This window comes from Camelus bactrianus, chromosome 32, assembly GCF_048773025.1.
Source record: "Camelus bactrianus isolate YW-2024 breed Bactrian camel chromosome 32, ASM4877302v1, whole genome shotgun sequence".
Lineage (NCBI taxonomy): Eukaryota > Metazoa > Chordata > Mammalia > Artiodactyla > Camelidae > Camelus > Camelus bactrianus.
In genome coordinates, this window is record NC_133570.1 from 9,060,935 (window position 1) to 9,087,353 (window position 26,419).

A 26,419-nucleotide genomic window follows, 5' to 3' on the forward strand; every position below is an offset into this window, starting at 1 on the left:
TTCTATCAGTATTTTAAACCCAGTCACTCCATACACTTTAAATTCCTGTGTTATACAGCATATATACAAATGATGTACTTAAAACAGATTGTAAATCTGTTGTGCATTGCATCACAGAAACCTGAGAAATCAATAGTATGTGTTTAAGTACAGTTTTACCTGCAAATAAATAAATGGTTAAGTCATTCCACACAGTGGAAGGAATTTACCTGGTGACATTAGTTTTGTATTTCTCATTGTTAATCAATATCTAAAGAGTAGTAGATGGTTATTTAAATGGTCATTTTCTTAAATCTGCCTCCTGTGATGTGCTAAATTATCCTCAACAAATGTATTTCTTCAGCGCCTAATCTGGGCCACGGATACCAAAAGGGCTAATAAGCACAGATCAGGATAGAACGCAGTCCACGCAGGAAAAATACAGAAAGAAATGACCATTACAGAGAAGGCCAGTACTTGATTATGGAGTATGACCCCATTCCAGATTGAAGGGGTGGCATGGAAAACAGGATGCATTTATCAAAAATCAAAGAAATGATAATAGCCAGAGAAATGAACAGAGGAACATGGGATTGTGTAGGTGCGAAGGAGATTGAAATACTGAGTGATGAATAATGTAGAAGAATTGGGGGGAAAGTTCTGAGAAAAGGAAGGTATGACTTTAGAATTAAGATTTTGTCAAGAGTGTTGTGAACTAATAATGTATGAAGGAGAAAGTGAGTAGATAGAGGGTTTTTTTTTTTTTTAAGTTGGCAGTTGCCTACTCCCAAGATAAATAAGAATCAAGGAATTTGTGGAAAAGACATGAAAATGAGTGAACTACAGCTCCATATAACAGCATGGTTGTTTCTCACAATGTTGAGTGAAAGAAGCCAGACCAAAAAGAAAATACATACTACATACTTCAACGTATATGATAAGGAAACAGGCAGAACAGATACTAACATTTTAGGATGCATGCTTGGGTAGAAAGCATAAAGTAAAAGTATCATAAAAGCTAGGGAAGGAGTAGTTCCCTTTGGAGGAAGGAGAAAGAACAGTGATTGGGAAGGGCGTGAGAAAGACTTTGGACCTTGGCACGGTTCTATTTCTTGACCCTGGTGGTATTAGCCATGTGATGATTCACTGAACTCTATTTTTGTTTCATGTACTTTTCTCTGTGTGTGTTATGTTTTACAATAAAAAGGGTTAGAAAGTAGGGGTGGGGGGAGTTCCCTCCAGGTCCTCTCTGATTTTCCCTAACCTTTTTTCTAACTCCTGTCTCATCTCTACATCTGCCCCAGGAAACCTGTATAGAGGTTCCCACCCACCGCCACTCCCAGCACACCAGTCCTTCACTTAATTAACATTAAGTGGGTTTTCTTTAAAAAAAAAAGTGACTCCCCTTCTCCCCCCATTACCTGATATCTTGAAGTCCTTTTCTTGGTTCCCATATAATTTATTTGGACAATGAAGACTGATGGGGATGATGTACAGTTGGAATTCTCGTCATTAACAGAGAAACATAACTTAATCTCCCCACCTAGACTGTAAACTCCATAAGCTCTGAAAGTGACTTTTTAAATCCCTTATGTTGCCTACTGTGTAAATGGTCAATAAATATTTAGTCAAGGCATGCTTCTCTCATGGAGGTACAAAATCAGTAACTTTTTTAACAGTTAGCAGTACTACAGTGGTGTATGGCTCCACATCTGTTTCATGACCAGACATATATTTAGTCTGCAGCCTTGTTCACTGAATACAAAAAATATCTCTGTACATAATTTTTAATTCCATCACCCTGCCTATTTCTTAAGCTGATTTTGCCTTAAAAGATAATGCAACTGTGTTTGAGTAAGTCTCTCAGTTATGACTGTTCTGTTTTACTTTGCTCTGTTTTGTTTTAAGTCATTGGAGTTTGGCTAAAATTTCTGATTAATTAGGTCCTTCCCCTGCAGGACCATTATTTCCAGACCTTTAAGGAAGCGCAGTATTAAAGTTGTATACATTATTTTTGGTAGCATATTATCAGCAACTAAAGGAGTTCATTGCTGTTTGATAAACTCTCTTGAGCATCCTTCTGTAAAACTAATGGAAACAATGTCTAATGCCTACTGGTTTAAAATCTATGCTTTCAAAAAACAGAGATCTGCTCATTTTGTCTAATATTTTTTAGAAAGGTTCTTTGTATTCAGTTTTGCATTTTAATTGTAGACTGAACTTCTAAAACTTAGGTGTATTATAAACAAATATTTCTCATATACCTGACTTAATGAACATTATTTGTTTTAGCCAGTCATTTGATTTCTCTGTTCATGTTTTAAACCAGTATAGTTAACCTGTGGGCTATCTGATGCTTTGTTTTACAGAAGATGGCGGTGTGGGTGTGTATTTTAAGATTTATAGATTTTTTTTTCAAGATTTGTTTCTTACATAACAATTTTTTTTGAGAAACCACTATTTTCTGTTGTGAAAGGCCCCTAAAGTCTAGTTTCCTCAAGTAGTTCTTTGAACTATTGTAGAGCACTCAAGTTAAAAAAAATTAGTGAAATTTACTGATTTCATAGTTTTGCCTTGTAAATGCCCATAAGACACTTGCGTCCCTGTGCCTCCCCTCCCCTGCCCCAGGTGGATTTGACTGAAGTTCAGGTCAGACTCTTCTCCAGATCATTTCTGTTTGTCTTAACACACAGATCACTCTTCCTAAATTGAATTGCCCTATTCCTAAATGAATTATTTGACCCAACTGCCTAGCCAATAGGAAGGAATTTTGTTCTGTAGAAACATTTAATACTTCATTTCACCAGAATCCCTAAAAATAACTTTCTTGGGGACAGGTGAATTTAAATACTGAAGAGCAGTTTTTAAATGTTGGCTGATGATTGCAGCTCTTTGTGTCTACTTATGTTCATCCTGGTTGCACAGTATTTTATTCATCACCTTAATTTAATGAAGAGAGGCTTTTACTTCTAATATTTCTTTAATTTGAAAATTTCTTCTTTGGTTTCTTCCATGAACTTTATAACATTTCAGCATGGAAGTAGATACCACATAAGTTAAAATGGATAATTTTTTCTTCTCATTCAGTGGTTATCAGATTTTGCTGTATGTTCCTTCTCTAACAGATAATCTGATAATGTTTCTCAACCCTGGATGCAAAATAAAATTTTGTGGGGCATTTTCACTGGGCCTACTAGCCCCCAGATATTTCATAGTTTAGTTGATCTGGAGTTGGGCTTGGGCACTGTGATTTTTTTTTTTAAAAGTTCTCCAGGTTATTCCAATGAGCAGCCAAGACTTGAACACTACTGTGCTAAATTTTGCTGTGTCTTTCCAGGAGATTCTATTTCCCCCATTTATCTCCTATTTATTCCTTAAAATGATCCCACAAAATAATTTTTTTGATTTGCTATTTCCAGGTATATCTTATTCTCTCCTCCTCTACCCTCCAACCAGTCAGGCTTCAGCTGTTAGCAACAATGGGAAAGAATGAACATAAGTACATTAAATCCACCAATGATGAGAAGTTATTTTAGTCAGGGGATTTAAACCACCTCTTTTACCAAACCTATATATACAAGACCACAAATATACTCAAATTAACTATTATGAAATTTTACTACCTCTTACTGTTCTTGATTTTTGTTTGTTTGTTTTGGTACTCTGTCATCTAGATGGTTAGCACCCAGAGATAGTAATTCAACTCACCAAGTATTTCTTGAGCACCTACTATAAGAAGACACTATGAAGATAGCAAGGAGCTCATGGTCTCTTAGGGATAGAAAGAATCAGAGGGCCTAGATAATCTGCATTTTATATGCTAATCCCTAGAACTGTCTGCATTTTAATGAATTAACGTATCTAAAGTATGGGTACGGTGCCTGTTACGTGCCTGTTACGTAAGGTGTTAATATGTCCCTTTTTCTCTTTCAGGTATCCAAACTATTGACTCTACCCAGGCCCTGTTTCTTCCAATTGGAGCATCTGTCTCTCTCCTAGTAATGTTCTTCTTCTTTGACTCAGTTCAAGTAGTTTTTACAATATGTACAGCAGGTAAATGAGTGCCTCTGTCTATTCTTAACGTTAAGCTAAAAGGAAAATTTTTATTCTTTTAAAAATCATCATTCAAAAATGAAGATTTATACATGATACCATGAAAGTTTTTGTTGATAGTCTGGCTTTCTCCCCCCTCCCCCCAACCACTTGATGCCCGTATCATTAGTTTGGACCTGCCAAACGCAATCTGAACAAAAGGCCAAGGGGTTGAAAACTCTTGAGTTTTGTGACACCAGAGCAGGATTGCTTTGGCTGTAGCTCCTTGTCTGGTAGGTTACCAGAAGGTCCAGTTTGGCAGAATAGTCATTAGCAACCCTAACCCATGTTTCTGCAGATAGAAACATTGATAGCTAATCAAAGTAAAATAGCTAATCACAGCAATTCAACTTAAGCTATCCGATCAGTTTGCAGGCTGAGCAGTGATGGATGTGTATAAAACATCAAAATACTAGACTTGTTAGAAGATCATAGCCTAGCCCGCTATTTCTTTTCTTGCTGACATAGAAGAGAATGAGAAAAACCTACCCATGCTTCTCCTGTTTCAAATCAAGTGCTTTTTTTTTTTAAAGAGGTCATCTGTGCAGTTACAAAGGGAAGCTACTTTTCTTATTTAGTTAATATTATTGTATACAGTTGTTGAGAAAAGTATTTTGGGCAATACTTGTTTCCATAAGTCATTGCAGTTTTTCTTATGATTAGTAAAATAATAAACAAAAAGAATTTAACCATACGTCTTCTTTCTCTAGTTCTTGCAACGATAGCTTTTGCTTTTCTTCTGCTCCCAATGTGCCAGTATTTAACAAGACCCTGTTCACCTCAGAACAAGTAAGGACCTGGGATTTTCCTCTAAGTTGTAAACTTGTGTATGTTTTTCTCTCATACTTGATAACAGTATTAGGAGTCTAAATTTCTGCTATTGACTGAAGCACACAAATGCCTAAACACTGGGAAGTGAAATGTTTGATCTTTAAAAACTGGAAGGTAGTACTTCTTTTTTTACCTTTTCATAGCAGAGGAAATACAAGTAAGTCTTAGGAAGTCAGAGGCAGTGTAATATGCTTCCTTGCTTAGATTATTAAAAGATGAGCAGTTTTCTTTTGAAGCAGCATTTTCATTCCTTTACTAGTGAGTTAATGGAATACAAAATAGTGCTTGACTCAAACATTCTTCTTTGCCTTTTGTCTTTGGTGACCTAAAATATATACTAGCCACTTAGGGTTTTTGTTTTGTTTTGTTTGTGTGTGTGTGTGTGTGTTTCTGGCTATTTATTCACATATTTTTTCTCCTATTGATATGATTTTTTTTTAAAACATGTTTTGTTTAATTGATGTGTAGTTAGTTTACAATGTTGTATCAATTTCTGGCACATGGCACAATGTTTCAGTCATATGTATACATACATATATCCCTTTTCCTACCCTGTTTCATTGTAGGTTACTGCAAGATATTGAATATAGTTCCCTGTGCTATACAGTAGAAACTCGTCGTCTCTCTATCCTATATGTAGTAATTACTATCTGCAGATCTTGAACTCCTAGTTTATCCCTTCCCATCTCCTTTCCCTCCTGGTAACCATGAGTTTGTTTTCTCTGTAGCCGTTTAGGTTTAATCCCAGTGTTCACACCTTAACTCCTAAAGCCATTGCTCCATGGAGACAAAATGCCATCTCAGTGGAGATGCTCTATGCACTTGGGAAATCAGTCACTTGGGGCAGCTGATTTTTCCAGAAATTAGTGTTAACCAAATAGATGTACCATCTTAAATTTTATTCATTTTTGCTTAATGAATTGAGTTGTTGACTTTGTTCATTTTGTTTTCCTCATAAGAATTAAAATTTCCCCTATGCTTAGATTCTCCAAAAATTGATATTATCATTTTGGACTCCTCAGTATCCATGTTGATAATTTGGGGTGAAAAATGCATTTTTGAATGAGTGCAGAAGTGTAATTCTTTTGAACTTTTTGTAGTTTATTCCAGAGAGATTTGGGTATTTTGAATTTCTGGGTATCTAGGTATTGCCTACTGTTCTAAAAGGCCGTCATGTATTCTGATCATGAAGAACCAAAGGAGTCTGGTTATCGAATGTAATTTGTTGTCCATGAGTCCAATAAATGTTGTGTGTTTTCCAGGATTTCCTTTGGTTGCTGTGGGCGTTTCACTGCGGCTGAGTTACTGTCTTTCTCTCTGTCTGTCATGCTCGTCCTCATCTGGGTTCTCACTGGCCATTGGCTTCTCATGGATGGTAAGTAACTAACGTGACCAGTTGAAAATGTAATATCATTTATAGTTAAGTGGTTACCAGAACTGCTGTATTTCCCAAATCGAGAGTTTGTGCTTTCAGTATTCTTGTGGGTTGGTGTGTGATGCTTCAGTGCTTCTTGAAGGTTGATAATCAGAAGAGGAAATCACATCCAAAGTCACACAAGCTGCTTGCCCAGCTGATAGGAGAAGGTTAAATGGCTGTTTTATACGCACTAGATGTTAAGAGTAGTAATGTGGCTGGTTTGTGGTCTGAGGGCTCTGTAATTACACCCCTGAATTTTGGTGGCCCTGCTCTCATGGAACTCTTTAGTCATGTGATACTGTTTACAGGTTTTGCTAAAGGTTTTAAGTTTATTAAGCTACTGACCCAATTTTGTCTTTTTAAGTGAAAGCAAGTTTATTTAGAGAGAGAGACGGATACCTCTCAAGACAGCAGGCAGTTCTTAACTCTCTCTTCTCTCCCTTCCCCGAGCATTACGTGGAACGGAGGAATACCAAAGTAGTGTATCACTAAAAAAGAAAAGGTTGGCATGAGGGAGGATGGCATTCTTTACAAGATAAACTGATTTACACAGCCGTCTGAAACTCGTATTGGAGAGCAAGCAGGTCAGCAGGGTTTTCCTCCCTGCACCCCTGTGCAGGCAAGGGTGGGGATGGGCTGAGTAGCCTCACTGCAGGAAAGGAGAGTGGGGTAAGCAGCTCTCCAGCAGCCATTCTCAAGGGTCCGTCTCTCTACAGGATTCTTTGCTCTAGACCACAGTCAATAAATATTGGCCATAAAGGACAAACTTTTATTTTCCCAGTGACCAAGATCAAAAACAAACTTCCACTGTGAAATTCACCCCATGGTTGTAATATTTTGAGTGTTCAGGGAGGCTCCCCAAACCCTTACTGGCCCTAACTTGTAGACTTCTATATCATTTTCTGTCATTTTTGTTACTTCCCAATATTAACTTGTCCAAGGATCTTTTCTTCTTACAATTTACGCTAGTTAAACTGCCCCTGTGGCCAATTTTAGAGTTTTCCCTCAAAAAAACAGAGAGCGCCTTTGAGCTTTTTAGTTTGTCTCTCAGATTAGTGTTCGACATGTGTTTGCCTTGTTTCCTGCTATTGCAGAAAGGAGCTTTCTAGCCATTTGTCTGTGACATTCTGAAATGTGTTCTTTGACATGTGTAAATTGTCTTTCCAGACTTCTCTGCAGAATCAGAAATCATTTCATAGGCAGAAATAATGTGATTGTAGAGTTTTTTAAATGAGTGTTTTTTAGTTAAAGCCTGTTCTTTGAAGTTAATTTACAATGACAATGGTAAATATGGTTGTTTTAAAGGGCAAGGCATAAAGTATATTTTCAAGGTTATACCAAGAAGCATTAATTTTAAGAAGAGACTTCAGAGTTTTCTTGAACTAAATCTATAGCTTTTTTATCTACTCTACTCAGTTCTGTCTGAAAAATTAACCTTTTAAATTTGGGAAGACTTGAAAGGATTTGACCAGTAACTGGGTTTGGTATGTTTGCAAAAGCTGAGGAATCTTGTGCATGCACACCCTATGTTCGCGGACCACTGAGCAGACTCCAGTCCGCTTCCCCTGACCAGTTCAGGGCCTGCAAGAGCCCTGACAGATGTCTCTCTTTATAGCACTTGCTACTAACCTGTAATTAGAAAATATTCAGTCCCAGAAATCTAGCAATTGATTTTTTTTTCTTGTTTTAAGATTCCAGACTCTGGCCCTTAGTCCACATCAGGCTTAGCTTCTGAGAGATCTTTTATTTTAGAAGTGAGCCCTGCTTAAGACCTTATAGATTGAATAATCCTTTTAGAGAACATTTTAGCTTGGTTTGGTGTCACTGTCCCTGGCCCTACTGTTTGTGGAAGACAGAGATTATATCAATAATATATTGGAAGTAATTATAGCTAAGTGGCTGAGATTAATTTACTTCCCTAATACTTTAGGTTAATTTACATTTAACCAAAAGTTAAGCTTCTTGGTAAAGCTACTAAGCAAAGTCTTAGGAGTTTCTCAAGCAGCGTATCACAAGGGAAGTTACCACCTCTCTTCATTTTGGCTTGGAAAAGCCCAAAGGAGAAAGTAAGATTTTTAAGGATTACTTGAATGAAAATATGAAGAAAAAGAGAGGCAGACTAGATGAATAGCAGAGAGTCTGTTTCGGGGACCAGTCACCTGCATGAGTTGCAGAGGCATATACGTGCAACGCTGGAAGCGTGCCCTTTGGCCTGTCTGTCCATTCGGTTTCCATATTCCTCTCCTGGTTTCGTCAGTCAGTCCTCGGACCCTCACTGCCCACACACGCGTGTCTGTCCATCTCAAGCCTTCATTTCTTCCTTTGTTCTTTTGATACTTTGTTCTCCACATATTCACTTGCAGGTTCCTGAGCAGATCAGCTGTTGCTGCCCTACCGCCATCACCCCAGCCGGCATTCACCCAGCATATTTGACCTGTTGTCTGGTCGTCAGTCCCCGCCACTGTGCCAGGGCCTCCCACCCACCGCTTACCACAGTTGTTCCTCAAGCCCGCTGAGCTTACCCCTGCCAGCATCCTGTTTATTGATTCACAACACAGCAAACACTGGTTTCCTAAGATAACTATAATGGGGAATCACGTTACTTAAAAATGGGCATGGACTGGCTGTGTCGTGGGCCTTTGGGACATCTCAGCACTGTACTTCAGTTGTCCCTTTGCACCTTGAAGGCTTCAGTCTCCTGCCAAGCCTAACTGATCCTAACTGGTTAATACAGTTTACTACGTTTGTTTCAAATGGCATGAATTTGCATACATTTTACCAGTTTGGTTCTGTTTTCATAAATTTATTATTTTTTTTTTAATTAAAGGAGACCCTAGTAAAATGGGCATCCTAGAATATATAAAGTCAGGAGTTATGTCTTGACTGCATCAGTCCAAAACTCATACCGCAGTACACGCTGTGGACCTCAGTGGATGCTTGAGGACAGCAGTGATGGGGGCAGAGATGGTCTGTTCTTCTTCCTTGTTCTACTGCCTTCTTCCCAGCCCTTCTCTCTTGTAGGGATAGGAATAATTTTTCTTCTCTTGTTTACGCAACACCATACCCACAGTAGGAACTCATTAAATATTAGTGCCCAGGGTCTGCCAGGCTGCTTTGTTTGCCCACCTTGCTGCACACACTGACAGTTTACTGCCAGTTTGATTAAAATGAGAGGCATCTGTATCATAGCTTTACTTGCTTTTCTTACTTTGTTTAGAAATTATAATTTGAAATTTGAAGTTGATAAAACATAATTTTTCATTCATTCTGCAGATATTTATTCAATGTCTACTAAGTGCTGGGGATCCACAGAAAAAATGAGCCATGGTTTCTGTCTACTGGGAGCACCTAGTTCAGAGAATGAACTCACTTTTATATAATCCCACTATTATTAGAGTGGATGGATGAGTTGAGGGAGATTCAAAGTTCAGTGGCATCACAAATCAGAAACAGCTTACTCTGGTTAGGTCAGGAAAGACCCCCAAGCAAGGGCTCTGACATGGCTCTTAAAGAATGAGGATGAATTGCCAGGTGAAGCCCAGGACAGGGCCTTTTGTGTAGAGCATGAAAAAACATAGGATGTGTTGAGAGGTGTGATCATCTTTGAGAGGCTAGAGAACAGAGCAGCAGGAAGTGCATGCTCAGGGCAGGAGGGGGAGCTGCACTGCACAGCAGGGAACGCCCTCCTGTACATCCTGCCAGTGCCTGGCCCAGGAGTTCCACTTCTGTCCCACCGTGACAGAATCCGTGGGAAGAGTCTGTAAGCAGCTACGTGGCCTGATGAGACTTGTGTTTTCAGAAGAGTGGAGGGAAAGAACTGAAGGCGGTGAGAGACCACTCATCTGCCAGGCCTGTTGTAGACTCCATGTAGACTCCAGGGAACCATGCCCTCAGGGACCTTACGTTTTAGTTGAAAAGATTTTAGTTGAGAGATAACTTTAAAAGAAAAAAAGATCCTACGTCAGAGTTTGATTGGTGCAGGGATAGGGAGGAAATACGAGGACAGGGAGAGAGGAATGAATTGTTGGAACAGCGAGCATCCTTAAGTAAATGAAGAGGATGTGATCTAGGGTGTGAGTAGCTTTAAAGGAGCAAGGGTGATGTATCCGCAGTGATGGGGGAGGCAGGAAGCAAGGACTGTGAGGTCCCGAACTGAGCTTGGCTTAGAGCTGTATCAAAGTGGAGAGTCTCCTGGGTCTTAGATGTTTGAGTACCATTTACAGCACGAGAGAAGGGATTTCCCCAAATTCCAACCAGTCACAATGGACTCAAGTGGGCACTTTGCAGCAGGAGTAGGGTGTAAATGTCTTAGACTGGACTTAGCTCTGTCTGATCTTTTGAGGGACTTCGACTCTGTTAGGTCTATGAGCTGAACAGCTTGTGGAGAGAGGCTGAACCTTGCTCCACACTGACTGCTGTCTCCTCCCCAGCCTTGGCCATGGGTCTCTGTGTCGCCATGATCGCCTTCGTCCGCCTTCCCAGCCTCAAGGTCTCCTGCCTGCTTCTCTCAGGGCTTCTCATCTATGATGTCTTTTGGGTGAGTGTCTGTTTCCCCAAGGCTGCCGCTCTCTTCTGTTTCCCCAAGGCTGCCGCTCTCTTCTGTTTCAATTGGAACATTAACTCCTGAAAACTGTTAACTGTAAGTATCCAAAGTCTGCCTCCCGTCTAATACCACTCCACCGGTCCTGCACTGTACCTGTTAAAAGCTGAGCAGGCAGCCATCCGCGCCTTCGTTTGCTGAGACTTGTGACTGTAGATAGTACGTGTGTGACTCTTGGGAGTGGGCAGGCAAGGTTCTCCGCCCTGGGAGCACTGCCAGCTCTACCGTAAGGGGTTCATCTTGGGTGTGGAGAGAAGAAATCTGCAGATACGCACAGGAGCAGAGTTTCTTCCTCCTCAAAGCACACAGTCAAAAAAGCTTGATGATGTAGGACTGAGACTCTTCTGTTAGGAACAAAGAGGGCTGGTGCTGAGATGAGGGTGCTTCCAGCTACCTGTGTTAAAGGTCGCTCTCCACTCGGCAGGTGTTTTTCTCCGCCTACATCTTTAATAGCAACGTCATGGTGAAGGTGGCCACGCAGCCGGCTGACAATCCCCTTGACGTTCTGTCCCGGAAGCTCCATCTGGGGCCCAACGTTGGACGTGATGTTCCTCGCCTGTCTCTGCCTGGAAAACTGGTCTTCCCGAGGTAGGACTGGTGTGTCAGGCCTTGTCTTGTGATGATGAAGACACTGTCTTCCCCTGCCCCTGTTCCTCCGTTAGTCTGTCTTTGTCATCAGCATTCTGATTCTGGGCTGGAAAAGGGGTGTGAGTCATCTCCATTTTACAGTGAGGAAGAGAACGCTGACTTGACTTGCAGAGATTGATCATTAAGTGCTACAGGTGCTGCTTTTTATTGTTGCTGAATGTTACCAAACAACCGTATGTCACTGCTGTTGCCATAGTTCAGAGTTGGCTGGAGGCCATCAGCAGGAGAATCTGGATCTTTTTTACTTCTAAGACGTTTGTAAGAAAATATGTCCTAATGCTAAAATTATACAGTTCCTGAAACTATAATCTTGGAAAAATTAATGTGCTGCTTTAATCTCCCACGTCTGGTAGTAGGTGCTTATTTGAAGTCTTAGCAGTGAATGTGTGACAAATAGTGAATTGTTTGACGTTTCTACAGGAGGCAGTCTTCCACAGTCAGTCGTGTGGCGCTCTCCCGAATCACTGAGGGGTGGGGTTGAAGACCTCTTTTGCCAGTACTCTTGGGCTTTTAATCTCTAAACTCAAAAAAACAAAAAAACAAAAACAAAAAAACCCACCTAGTTTTGTTAAACCAGTAGAGATTTCCATCTCTCGTTCAGAATAGTTCTTTGACTTCATAGAAAGTGAACAGACTGCACAGGAGAAAGGGGGTTGTAGAGGGCGGCACCGCTGACGCGTGACACTACATTCCAGCTCCACTGGCAGTCACTTCTCTATGTTGGGCATTGGAGACATCGTGATGCCTGGACTCTTGTTGTGCTTTGTCCTTCGTTATGACAACTACAAAAAGCAAGCCAGCGGTGACTCGTGTGGTGCCTCTGGACCCGCCAACATCTCTGGACGCATGCAGAAGGTTTCCTACTTTCACTGCACCCTCATTGGATACTTTGTAGGTAAGAGAACCACAGAGGCTGCACGTGATCTCCCCTCTGGCTGTCCTCCAACCCCTGGAACTAAATCAGATCTTCCAGCTGCAGATACGAGATGCAAGGAGAACAGTAACTCTGGTTGCTGTTATAAACAACCACAAAGAAAAACAGAAACACTGGCCCTTCAGATCAAAGATGCTCTCTGTATTGGCCAGCAGCCTGCCCAGTTCCCAGTAATCTGTCTAAAGAACACTAGAGGAAAAGTGTGGTCAGACCTCGAGGTTTAGAACACCTACCACACAATGACTGTGAATCAGCCTGTGCTTAGTTAAATCTTCAGCTTGAGTGTAATGAATGTCATATTTATTTCCTGCTTTATTAGACAGATACCTCCCCTTCATCTGCTCTAACGTTTCTGTCATCTCTGATCTCACTCTTCCTGTGCTAGTCTTTAGCCAGCTCCATTACAGGCAGACAGGAAGAGACGGTTATAATTCGCTAGGAACAGTAGTAACCTGTCCTGCAGCAGCTCCGTCCAAGTGAGTGGAAAAGAGCAGCTCTCTCGCCTCTGTGCCTCCTCCTTAACATCGGCACGTCACACTTCCACAGGCCAGGCTTCATTTCCACTCCACTGCAAACACTCTTGAGAGGAGCAGGGCGGCTGGTGTTACCCCCTTTGACAGATGAGGCCGAGGCTTAGAGATGTGAAAGGCTTTTGCCAGGGTTACGTAGCTGTTGTGAGCAGCAGAGTTGGAACTTGAACCCAAGTCTTTTGCCTCCGAGTCTGACATCATATACCACAGGAGACGGGGCGGGGCTGGGCGCACGTGGGGTTGAAATGCGGGCTGGAGCCAGGGACCTGAGCACAGAGTGGGTCTCGGGCCACTCACGGGTCCTTGGAATTGTAGGTTTTTAAAAACTGCTGCTCCCTGTTTCTCTGCCTGCTCAGGCGGGGGCATCTCACTCCCTACTGTTGGACAGAGTGTCACGTTGAGCTACACAGTCTGAAGACTGTGCCTAGAACCGGGGACAGAGGCCCCGCTTTCACGGGGCTGCCCCTGGGAGTCACTCTCCCCCCGCAGGTCTGCTCACGGCCACTGTGGCGTCCCGGATCCACCGTGCAGCGCAGCCTGCTCTTCTCTATTTGGTGCCGTTTACCTTATTGCCACTCCTCACGATGGCCTATTTAAAGGTGAGAAAAGCACTTGTAAACCAGTGAAAGCAATGACGTGGCATTGACCCTGCACTTGGGTACGTATTCTTCCTGTTGGAGGTGGTTCTGCTTAAGACTCTAAGCTCTTAATCTTGATAGTGGGGTCTTTTTGTTTTTATTTCTGTTTTTTGTTTGTTTTAGGAGGGTTTGTTGGTTTATTTTTGCTAACCTAATATTAGCGGCCTCTTCCAGATTCTTCCGGTCATTGGTGGAAAATACTGATGAGTAGACCCCTGCAGCACCTGGTCGTGGGCCAGTTAAATCCCTAAAGCCCAACCGCAGAGACTTCCTGTTTCTCTTTAAAGCAGCACCCTGTTGCCCTCAACAGCTCTAATACTCTGCATTAAAGTTTGGACTAATTAAGAAATGTATTTTTAAAACTAAGAGCATTATCTGATTTATAAGATTTAAATTATCATCTGCATTTTGCAGATAAGGAAACCAACACAGAGGTTAATTAACTTGCCTAGGTCACCTGCGCCCTAAGTGATAGCCCTGCCACCAGGACAGAGTGGGTAAAAGCCCTTCCCTGCTCAAGGGGCCTGAGAGCTAGCTCTTCTAGTGAGTTCTTCAAAGAATGGTGGGTTACTTTTCAGTGAGTAAAATTCGAATGTTCTTTGATTCTCCCAGAAGCAGTCTGACCAGAGACCAGGAATCAGAAAGGACTTGTAGATATGTGTGCCTTGTGTTTAGACCTGTAACTTAGTTGAGTTCCTTCTTTCCCAGGGTGACCTCCGGCGGATGTGGTCTGAGCCATTCCACTCCAAGTCCAGCAGCTCCCGATTCCTGGAAGTATGATGGATCACAGAGAGTGACCAGAGTGGCCTCTTTGTCCTTTTCTGTCAACGCGTGGTTTTGTTTCCTCTTAGAGCTGGCCTGGTACTCGGAGACATACCTGTCTAAGGACTGACGTGTGACCGGATTTTGCATTTGCAGGAGCGAGGTGCTGGAGCCCTGCGTGGTTTCCTCTCTCCCTGCTGTTGGAGAGGTGCAACCCCCCTCCTGGAGTGACAGGCCCTCCCCAGCGCTCCGTCCTCCACTGTTTTTATGGATCTGCACCAGACTGTTACCTGTGGGGGATGGAGACGTGACTGTTTAAAACTGATGACCAAGAGTCGTTCTATATCTTTTGAACACTAAAATGATGAAAAACATTAGCAAATTTGTTTCTTCAGTGAACCCTCAAGAACTTTGGGACCAGTTTCCTATGGGGGACTCAGTTTCAGAGAACTAAGACAGAAGCTCTTCTGTCGTTATATTCCTCTTTCCTTTTTTTGGATTTATTAAATATTTTCTGTGGTGTGAAGTGACTTATTAAATCCACAGACATTGAGTGACTTCTTACAACATACACATAAGAATTTGTTGTAATGAGTTCATGTCCACCCAGATATCGTGTTGGCAGTGAACGAGGGCACGGTTTTTATACCTACATACATACACACACATGCACATAAATATATATGAATAAACAAAAATTAAAACCTGCTAAGATCATGCTGTGTAGCAGACAGGGGCTTGCTGTAATTTTTAGCATGTAGAGCAGTTCACTCTGGCTTCCTTGTATATGGATAAGCTGCTGTCTTTCCCTCGACAACTGAACGTGCAGTTAAAAACCAGTATAGTATTTGTACTGATATACTCATGGACTTTAGGGGACTGTCATTTGGTTTTGATCAGTGTAGCAAATTAGGGATGAAAAGTTAAAACTTTTTGGCCCTTTTTTTTTGTTTTTACAGGCTTCTCCCTTGCAGGGTTTTTGGTAATTTCTTCTTGAACCAATGCATGTATTATAGCAGCAGGTGTCTTTGTGCTTTCGGATCATAGTAATGTACTACTTGTAAATACATTTTTCTATTTTCTATTTTTTTGTATTTTTTTTTTTTTGGCATTTTTGTTTCATTGGTGTGCTGTATTTTCCATGCCCTCACTCCTTTAAGAAAAAAAAAGGAAAAAAGCAACATGATCCTGTCCTTGCTGTTGTGATTATAGTCTGGGCTTACCTGTGGTGACAGCTGGGTATTGGGGACAGATGTCAAACACTCCCCGAGATGGGCCCTGCGTTCCAGGAGTCATGGGATGAGCAAGCTGCCATGACCCTTAGACTGACTGTGTGCCGTGGCCTCTGCTGGAGGGCCGTGTCCTGGCGGTCCCTCGTGTGAGTATGTCCGCTTGCCTTTGTCGAAGCAGCCACAGCTGCAAGATCGTCTGTTGTTTGGAGGCAGAGAGAAACCTGGGATGGGCCTGCACACCTGAGAGCAGGGGTCGGAGAAGGGCCTGCATGTCCTGGTTTCTTCCTGAAGCAGGTGACCCTCCCCCTGTCCAGCATAGCGACTGCACGCTGGGAGGGGTGGTGGGCGGAGCCTGGAAGTGGGGAGCCCCAGGTGGACAGGACGCCGCGCTCCTCCCTCATGTGTTCAGATCCTGTTGTGGGCTGGTGGTTTTGTTGGTTTGGTTTTTTGGTTTTTTTAAACAAATGACTCCTTTCTAGCTTTTGTTACCTTATCCTCACTTTTGGTTGTTGGTACCAAATAGAGCTCCCGTCACCTCCTGCCTGCTCTGCCTGTTCAGGGGACTGACAGGAAGCCCCTGTCGGTCTCTAGTAGACCGGGTCCCTTGCAGCTCTGGTTCTTCCTACAACGTCAGAGAACGGAGGCTTCTGCTGGCCACACAACTCAAAACAGCCTCCAGGTTTGGTGAAGACCAGAAGTACACCCCTGTACCCCCTGCTTAGCGGCTGTACTTGAGCCCTGCAGGATGCTAACGGCTCAACGGGGCAGGGGGTGGAGGGACTCTTCCAGAACGACTCTGATTAAGGGTAAGTGCCAATAACAGTTAAAAATAATGTCCTGGCAGTTTGTCATTTTAATTTTTCTGACTATTCATAAATACTCAAAAATAAAATATTTCTAACTTTTCATTACAAAATTAATTCCAGACAGAAGGAATGTTCAGTTTTTGTCATCCTCACTTCTGTGTGGGTTTAGAGCTGAAAATACGCACACATGACTCCTGAATGTAATTTGGATTCCAGTTCTAGTCTTCAAAGCCCTTAAAACTTTGGCAGAGGAACTGCAAACACCCCTTTTGTTTTAAATTAAGGACAGCAGACACACTGGACTTCGTCCGGTTGTGACGTGCAGTGCTCTCCTGACCGGCAAAGGTTGAGGGGAGCTGCGGTTAAAGCACGTGCTTTTAGTTTCTCCTTACAGCCTCCCTCTCGCCTCTCTGCCCTGCCTGGTATGTTTACCTCCTCATCTTACTTTTCCCGGTTTCTCAGATTCTCTGGAGTTTGGGGGTTTTCTATCTAAGAAGTCTTTTGCATTAGGAAAGGCATCTTGACAAAGTTCCAGCATAGACCCACACCCTCCCTCCCTGGTCTGAGGATCTTCTTCCCACAAAGAGTCTGCATGTTGGAATTCTCACTTATTTACAGTAACTTTCTTCTTACTAATGTGAGCTAATGGAGATAGGACAGCAAAATTTACCCAAAGCCTAGCATGTTCCATCACAATTAATTACCGCTTATGCCTCTTCTGAATGAGACAGCCACACAGCTCCCTGTGTGAGACCAGTTCAAACTGGGGGAGCTTGGGTTGGGGGTAGGGGGGTGTGAGTTGCCTTTGCGGCATGCCAGCACAGGCCTTAGGCAGGTAAGTCATGTTACTCAGGAGAAAAACAGTTTTTCTGTTTTCTAAGGGTGGAGGGAAGGGAGTCCTGTTTTGCCAATAAAGTGTTAAAAATAGAATCTGCCGTGTCTGCAGAGCAGCTGTCACATTACTGCCGACCAGCTCCAGTGCTGTATGTCAATGTGTGTGTTTCATAAAGCTTAACATTTACGTCAGCGCCTCAGAACGTGGCAGTTTTCTGCACGTGTGAGTATCAGCTGTGCGGTTCTCCACAGCAGCAGCACAGGCTCAGAGGGAAGCAGCCCGTTCTGCTTTTGGTCTTCCAGTGCATTCTGGCCCGGGCAACTTCCTGCCTTCACTCAGTCCCATTTCTTTAGCAATTTCCAGCAATGAAATCTCTGCAAGCTCCCCGGCTCCTGACGCAGGTGTCAGCCTTGCCGCAGGAGTTTGTACTGAAGAGCCGCAATTCTACTCATAGAACTTGGGCCCTTCCCTTTTCTGGGACGGATGAGCCAGGTAAGAGTTGTTTATTTGTTTTTTGGGGGGGGTTTTAAAACATTATTACTATCTTTTAGGGGAGAGGTAGTTAGGTTTACTTACTTATAGAGGAGGTACTGGGGATTGAACCCAGGACCTTGTGCATGCTAAGCATGTGCTCTACCACTTGAGCTCTACCCTCCGCCCTGTTTGTTTTTAATCCAGAAATTATTTCCATTCCTACACAATTTGCAGGCTGTTTTCTACTTGCAAGACTTAAACGCTTAACTTTGGGTTCAGACTCCAACTTCTCATGTGTGTGGAGAGGAGCCTCTCCCAGGACAGTACTTTTTCCCACTCCTTGTGGCTGTGTCAAGCCACAATCTGTTTCCTCCTCCACCTTTCCCTTGGAATTCAAAGCCCTCTTTTTCCCATCCATCTGAGGTAACTCAGTCACGTTCCAGCCTAAGCTGTTTGGCACTGGGTGCTCCTGGAACAAAACCAGACATCCTGATCCCTGCCCTTGTGGTCTAAGGCAGGCCTGTTCCAGCTGGCGTGGCCTGTGGGGAAAGTAGGGTGGTGGTCGTCCCCCTGCGAGGTTACTCAGCCCCGCAGCACAGAGCAACAACCCACAGCTTTCTGTGTGCGACGCTGGGCCTAGTGGCAAACAGCAAAGGCGAGGCTGGGCACACTTCGTAGGACTCGACGAGTCTTGCCAGGGGAAGGTTAAAAGCAGGTTCGTAAGTGTTGTGGGCACACGACGAGGCAGCCAGTCGGTGGCATGGTGATACGCGCGAGTTGGTAAAAGAATTTACCAGAGATTAAGTATAAGAATAGAAAGGAGTTTATTAGGGTACACCGTCATAAGGAACAGCAGGCCAGACAGACAAGGAGTGCGTGTGTGAGCGCTGCAGGCCAGTTGTTGGGGTGTTTTGTAAGGTCAGGTCACAAGGTGCCTGATCGGCTTGTGTACAAGTGTGATTGGTTGTAGGTGAGGAAAGAGGCTTAGGGTCTGTCAAGGGCCTTGGGGTTTACTCTGATAAGGTGGGCATTACCTGGGGCAATTAGTTTATTGGGGGAAACATGCCCAGTAAAGAATGTACTTTACCTGTTGAGGGATCACATAGATCTGAGCCCAAGAATGGGAGTCATTGGACTTTGAAGGACATGTGTGGGCCCAACAATAAGTGCTCCTTTTTCCTGTACCATTGGTGCAGCTGAAGCCCAGTGCTCCTGATGGACACAGGCCAGCACTGGGCCAGACGTACCAATGACAGCTGAGAGCAGCGCCAGGCATGGTTCGGAAGCCTGACTTTAAAGCCAGCAGTTAGCAGGCACTTCGTCAGGGTCCCGCGGCCCGTTGTGAAGTTTGAACTGGATGCAGCTGGAGCAGTGACCCCTCCACTGTCCTGTGGAGATCTTGGGTATCTGAGTTATGAAAGATTCACGTGGAAGAGGCAGGCTTTGTTACGGTTCTGATGTAGTCAAAACGGATGTGGGGCTTGAGGAGGGCCGTGTCCCAGGTCTCAGTGGGGCCCCTGGGACGTGCCCTGCCAGGTATGGGTCCTTGGCTTTGTGCAGAAAAGAATTCAAGAGCGAGCCCCAGTTGAGTAAAGGTAGATTTATTTAGAGAGATACATACTGCATAGAGTGTAGGCTGTTTCAAAAGGCAAGAGAAAGGCCACGAGGTGTGTGGGTTGGGTGCTCAGGCTCAAGTAAAACTAGGTACACACTCCACAGACAGGGTGCAGGCCGTCTCCAAAGAGGGAGCAAGAGAGAGGTGACCACAGGGCGTGATGTTGCCAGTTTTTATTGGCTTGGTAGCTTCACATGCCTATAAGTGGGAGGACCATTCCAACTACCCTCGGGAAGGGGCTGGGATTCCCAGGAATTTGGGCCACCGCCCACTCTTTGACCTTTTGTGGTTAGCCTTGGGACAGTCACGGTGCCTGTGGGCGTGTTATTTATCATGTTAATATGTTACTGTGAGCACACAATGAAGCTCAAGGTCTACCTGAAGTCAAACCTCCTGGCCACGTTAACCCTCAAGGCTTACCGTTAACCCTCAAGGCCTACCGGGAGTTGAATCTTCTGCCGTCCTGGTGTCAGTTGCCTTCCTTCCTTGAATGCTGCCCTCTGCCCTCTGCCCTCCTGTCTGAGTTCCTTTTGTTTGGATTCTGCCCAGTTTAAGTTCCAAGAAATCTGTCCCCTATTGGGTCAAGCCTGTAAAACCTGCCACTGTTACTGAAAAATCAGCCTCTAAACCCTGAAAAGTGAATTCAAACTTAGAGGCAGAGTTTTGGGAGCAAAGAAAACAGTGGCTTTCTTGCTTTGCCCGGCAAAGGCAGTCACAGCAGGCTGCTGCCTTAAAGACTGTGAGCCCAAGCTGGGGTTGGGGTCCTGAGGGTTTATAGACAAACTGGATGGAACAGAAAAGGCGGTAACAATCAGGGCACTTTATAGGGTGCTGTATTCCTCTTAACCTCAGTGAATCTGCAGGAGGAACTCTGGAGGGTCTGTCCACTCTTCTGAGATTATCAGCCTGTTACCTCCTTCCTGGAGCCCAGCCTCTGGGTTAGTTACTCTCAGCACAGAATGAATCAGCACAGTTTCCCATCGGGAAGTCAGCTTATTAGTTTGCTTTGTGCTCCTTCAAATCCCCGCTGTTGGTTAAATTTTTTCCATTTCTATGGAAATAGGGAAACGGGCGTTGTTCTCCTCTGGCTGCTTCCTCCTGGACTGGGGCGTCATCTGGGGCACCCGAAAACCAGTCGGAGACTTTGACACTCACCTCTGGTGCACAGGCCTCTGCATCTCCTTTGCTCTGAATTTGAGATCTCGTATCATTTAAAAGTAAGGTAACATTTCTAGACTCATCAGGTATAAAAGTACAACAGGTAGGCAGTGTGAATCCCAGTACAAGTTCCCTCTTGGGAGGCAGAGTGAAATACCCGAGGCCATTTGGTTTTGCAGTGCTGCCTTCCTCCTCAGACCTTAGTGTTCAGCAGAGAGAGGCTCCCTTAGGGAGGCTGCCACTTAAAGCCTCTCGCATTAAAGAGACTTTGGTGTTGTGATCGCCCAGGTACCCCCAATATAGGAATGGTGGTCTTGCTTAAAGAGGCTAACTTACAATTTAGAACAGAGTAGGTGGCTAAGAAATTCACCAACTGAGACCCCACAGTTAGTTGTACCCAGAGCTCCTGTGAAGCTCCAGTTACTGGGGTCTCTAACACTGCCAGGAACCCTGTGTTCCCTTTACTTACTGTCATCATTCATTTTATCTCTGAGTTACCATGACCTCTCGGGAAGTCTTGTTGCTTTGGGAAGACTGTTGTGGGACACAACGGGGTGGCAGGGTCAGTGAGCCAGTGACACACAGGTTGGTAAAAGAATGTACCAGAGATAAAGTATGGGAATAGAAGGGAGTTTATTAGGGTGCACTGCCACAGACAATGGCGGGCCACACAGATGACCAGTGTCTGTGTGAGCACTGAGGGCCAGTTATTGGAGAGTTTTATAAGGTAGGGAGGGTCACAAGGTGCCTGACTGGCTTGTGCACAAGTCGCTGATTGGTTGTAGGTGAGATAAGAGGTTTTGACTCTGATAAGGTAGGCATTACCTGGGGCTGTTAGTTTGTTAAGGGAAACACACCCAGCAAAGAATGCCAGACATCTGAGAGCCCAGAAATGGGGATGATGGAACTTTGAATGACATCACCCAACAGAGACTTAAAGCCAAGTAGCCAGTTGTCTAATGCCAACTTTTGATGTGGTATTTACATATACATAATAGGAGCTATGACTACTACAGTAAGTTTTTTCTGTTTTCTATTAATATCTGATCTAAAGGAATTTCATTGTCTAGAAACTTAATGATTACAAGAGAACTTAAAGCCAAAAGGTTGCAACTACAAGTTGCCAGCAGACACTGCTTTGAGAAGAGCTGGTGGTGTCCCAAGTTTGACACAGCTCAGAAAACTCAAGTTCTCAGCGATACACACACGTGTCTGAAATCACACCTGCAATGGTTACCTAGTTTTACCTTGGATGTCTGAACTAGTTATTCCATTTTGATTTTCAAATGCATTTCTCTCCTTAATGGCCAGAGCAGATGTCAATAGTAATGATTTTATGGGTTTTCTAGTGCTAACTAAAAATTGGCACCTACCATCTACCTCTGCTTGGATTGACTCATGAGCTGCTGCAGCTTTCAGCACTCCCTGAAAGGAGTTAGGATGGAGGTCAGGAATAAGGCGCCCTGTGCTCTAGGAAAACTGGCTGAACAGGCCTTCAGAGAGTTGGATATTTTGAGGAGAAGGGTTTGTAAGCCCAAATTCTTGTGTCTCCTTGTATCTAGAAAATCACTAAAATCATTAACATTGACATCTGCTCCTCATGACTAGCAGCAAGCCTCTGCCCAAATGTGTGCTTGACTGCATGTACCCCACTTCACTGTAATCATACTTAATACTGACTTTCCCCCGCCTCTCTCAAACAGTTTCTCACAGCTATCTGAGATGCTGTCTCCCGGGCTATAGTCCTCATTTTGCCCCAAATAAAACTTAACCCACAACTCTCACGTTGTGTTACTTTATTTCAGTTGATAGTTTTGGCGACCCCACGAAGGGTCCCAGAGCAGACTTCTCCTTCACCTGAACTCTACAAGGAACCGGAGCCTTGGTACCAGCAAAGGCCCTTTGTGCCCATCCCCCTCTCCTCAGGGAATCCTGACGAATTTGGGTGAGTCTCTTCTGGTTCTTGGATCTCCCATGCTTGATGATCCTGAGTTTTATTGGGCAGTGTATCCAGGTACCTCGCCCTCCAGTTGAGAGATACTGGGGAGAAATACCCACCCAGTGGAGATGTCCTGGGTGGGGCTGGTTGAAAGATACCAGGGTCTGGACTGAGTGGTTAGGTAAGAGGCTGAGCTGACACTTTTTCTCAGTTTGGCTACCTGAATAGAATTTGCCAGGGATAAAAGTGAAATTTTATCCCTAACAAATTCAACTGAAAAATGAGAAATAGAGTTTTTCAAACAGAAATGAGGGGTGTCAGAAAACCAACCTCCAACTAACACCCCAGCCAGATTGATATACAGAGCTCATACTCGCAAGTACCTCCTTAATTGGGGAAATTCTACTAAAGGAGATCTCAATCTAAAATGGCCAAATTGGGGTTCTTTTGACACTCCAAAATTGATGTTTTTGTGTACATAGTTAGAAAAGGCGGGCCATAAAATCAAATAGACTGAATGGAATGCTTATTTGGTATTTAGAAGCTTCTAAAAGAGAAAATGATAAAGTAACTTCTTTGCAGGAAACCAAGAAATTGCTTGAAACTGTACCAGAACTAAAAAAAAGGCCTCTAGCCCTGACACACTCTCCCTCTGCTCCCCCTGCGTGTCCTCTCCTATCTGAATTGCCTGGTCCAGACACTGTCTCTTTTTCTCTTGCGTCTCTTCCACCTCCTGCTGTTCCCTCTCCCCTGGTGAAGGAGGATAAAAAATCAGAAGTGATGATAGCTCCCTTTAAGGAGAAACTTACTACAGGGGGAGGTGAACTGTCCTCAGTGCTTATGTACACACCCTGGGCCCAAGCTGAAGTTAGAGCCTTGGCTAAGGAATTTCCCAGTCCAAGTCAGGATCTATTGGGATTTGCTAAGGAGTTTGAGTTAACCCATCGGGAACCTACAAGCCTGGGTTTTCAGATCTATATCGATTTCTGAAAGCAGAGCAAGGGAATGGACAGAGAAAGCAGATTGGAAACTACCTCTAACGGACTTTGAATTCCATAGTCCACAGGCTCACACTTAAATGCAAGAAATTAGCTCAAAAATTACTTAAACATATCCCAGAGCTTTTTCCAGAAACCGTAGATTGGACAAAGATTCAGCAGTGCAAGCAAAGACCCGATGAACCAATTCCAGACTATTATGAAAGGTTTGAAAATACCTTTAAGCGATATTCTGGCTTGACACCTGAATATTCTCTAATCACCAAAATGATCCTTTAATTAACTGCCTTTTTAGAACGCTTAGATGAGGAATTGACTACTCTAGTCAAAAGACAATCTAGGTTGGTCCGCATTACCTACAAACGCCCTTGTTACACCGGCTGACCAACTTTTCAGGACCATTAAAAAGAAAGAAAGGGAATATCCACAAAAATCATGAACATCAAGTATTCAATGCCAGTTGAAGTTTAACCGATCCCTGTGCAATCCACAACTGATAGAGAAAACCGAAGTTTACTTTTACTGCAGAAAACCAGGGCATCAGAAGATGAATTGTAAGTTAAGAAGGCAGAAGCCTAGAAGGAAAACTGGATTTTAGACCAGAATTACGAGTTAAACAAGAATAGGGCTGGGGAGTCTTTCCCCTTCTCTCTGACACCCTAGGAGAAGTAGAAATGGTTCTACAAGGAAAAATAATTAAAGCCCTGATAGCTACAGGGGCCACCTTTTCAGTTTTGAACCCTACCAAAATTAAAGGACCTCTGCCTCAGAGTATTCCTCAGTACAGAGGGTAAGGGTTTCTAATGCAGCTACTAAGGCTTTTAAATCATTACCTGTAGAATTCTACTTAAGGGAACATAAAGGAAGGTACCCCTTTTTTGTATAGAAAAGGGCTCCCGTTAACCTGATAGGCAGAGATCTATTGGAAACTTATGAAGCCCGTATTTCCTTCACTCTTAAGGGAGAAATGTTTCTAGATCTGAAGGACCAATGAGATTTCCTTCACCATATAAAGTTCGTGACTCCTAATGAGGATGATGCTGAACAAGACAAGTTGCTAGGCTTAGTACTTAAACAATTATGAGGACTTGATTCTGCTGACATTGGAAGAATACATTCTGCATCACTCATTAAAATATTTGTCATTCTGTAGTACCAGACCCCCATACCTTATTGTCCATATTCCTAAAAACAGTAACTTCTTTACGCCTTTACTTGGACTGAGAGGCGATATACGTGGACTGTTGTGCCACAGGGCAATACTGAAAGCCGCACTTCTCCCAGATACTAAAAGCAGACCTAGACAATGTTTTCAGAATTCTGACACTTGAGGGACCAGGTCCTTCTAGGAGAACTTGCTTTTTTTACCCTGTGGCTTAGGACCAAGGCTCTCAGGAATATTTATTTTATCCAGACCATCTCTAATTCCTGAGACTGCAGAAAGAGAAAAAGGCGGCTTTTTAAATTTAGCCTATTCCAGCTGTGAAGACTAGTGAGTTTTATGTTGCAGTGCCTGACCTCTTGACCAAGTTTATAAAGTGGAGCTATGGGATCTCTGGTTGTATCTGTCTGGATGTCCATATGTCTATGTGTGTGTTTACCTTTGAATGGTATTATGAAAATTAATTTGTAAATGAGCTCTACTTGGTTGCCCTAGAGAAAATTAAGTGTTTATATAAATTCTTTTATAGAAATATAAAAGGAAACTGGCCAGAATGAACTTCAGGTTCATGTGAACTGGGAAACTATGCAATATTAAATCAATACCCGTATTAAAGTTTGCTGACTTAATTAATATAGATATGTCTTTCTAGTCATCAACATTAAGTATAACACCTTTGTTGTACCTAGGTTTAGTAGAAGTCAAATAAGATCTTACTATATGTTGCAAATTTGTCAGCAAGAAAAATAACAATATTGTGAAATTTTTAAAAGTAAGTTGAATGCAAATGAGATAAGAGCCTTTGGATGAATTCTTTAGGAGTAATATATTTTAGAGATGTCTACTTCAATATAATTTCTCTAGATATTTACTAACTTGAAATTTTAGAGTTGTGCTAAATTAAGTTAAATGACGGAAGTTTATTGAATAGTTAGGTTATTCCCAAACATAGTATTGGCTTCCGTTTGCAGAGAAACTAAAGGTATCTAGGAATATTACTATGTTTAGTGCCAAAATGAGATATTTTCTATAAGAAAACTTGTTTAGAAATTTCTTGATATTTGTTTGCCAGCCAACAGAATACTAATGTAAAAAACAGTTCATAATTGCTTACTTAGTTTTCGTTAAAAATCTCAATTTCTAAGAGTTGAGGATCCTATTTAAAAAATTTAAAGCTACTAGGAAAAATAAACATTTCAGTATACAGTAGGAAAGTAGGATATGTGATTCAGTAAAGAAGTTACGAGGAATGGAACTGCATTTTGTTAAGGGAAAGTAAAAGTAGGTTTATCCTTTAGCTGGTTGTTTCCAGATGGAGAAAAATAAGGAACAAACTAATATGGATACAGAAAGTAATGAAAGGTTTGTGGAAAAGGAACCCTAAGAAGAGAGCTTTGTGCATCATCAGGATTGGTTACATTTAGATTTAATTTAAATAAGTAAATGGATTTGGTTGTTAAAAGTAAGCTGGTGCAAACCTTGAATTTAGTTTTTCTCTGTTATCAAAAATGGATCAACATTTTATGAAAAATTTGTCCTCTTATCACAGAATATAATGTTTCTTTTACCTTTAATCATAAACCTGTTACAGCTTTCCATATTTGCCTTTGAAATGTTTATCACTTTGGCTAAGGGAATAAGTATTGTTTCACAATGATCTATGAGCCCATCTGACCAAGTGTTTTAAAGCCTTTTTGATATTTTTTTTTTTAAACAAATTTCCCATATCAAATTTTAATAAAGCTTCTTTGACCTCTGGCTAACTTTCA

General features: G+C 42.7%; 1 protein-coding gene across 1 annotated transcript in view; it reads left to right on the forward strand.

The window, feature by feature from the left end:
- SPPL3 (signal peptide peptidase like 3) overlaps nucleotides 1-14,957 on the forward strand; it is a 106,303-nt gene extending 91,346 nt beyond the window's left edge. Inside the window, exons 4-11 of the mRNA XM_074356226.1 lie at nucleotides 3,913-4,032; nucleotides 4,782-4,860; nucleotides 6,165-6,277; nucleotides 10,750-10,856; nucleotides 11,344-11,507; nucleotides 12,263-12,462; nucleotides 13,521-13,630; nucleotides 14,378-14,957. Coding sequence (XP_074212327.1) covers nucleotides 3,913-4,032; nucleotides 4,782-4,860; nucleotides 6,165-6,277; nucleotides 10,750-10,856; nucleotides 11,344-11,507; nucleotides 12,263-12,462; nucleotides 13,521-13,630; nucleotides 14,378-14,449 — 965 coding nt within the window. The 3' untranslated portion in view covers nucleotides 14,450-14,957. The remainder of the gene's footprint in view (nucleotides 1-3,912; nucleotides 4,033-4,781; nucleotides 4,861-6,164; nucleotides 6,278-10,749; nucleotides 10,857-11,343; nucleotides 11,508-12,262; nucleotides 12,463-13,520; nucleotides 13,631-14,377) is intronic.
- Nucleotides 14,958-26,419: the final 11,462 nt, after the last annotated feature.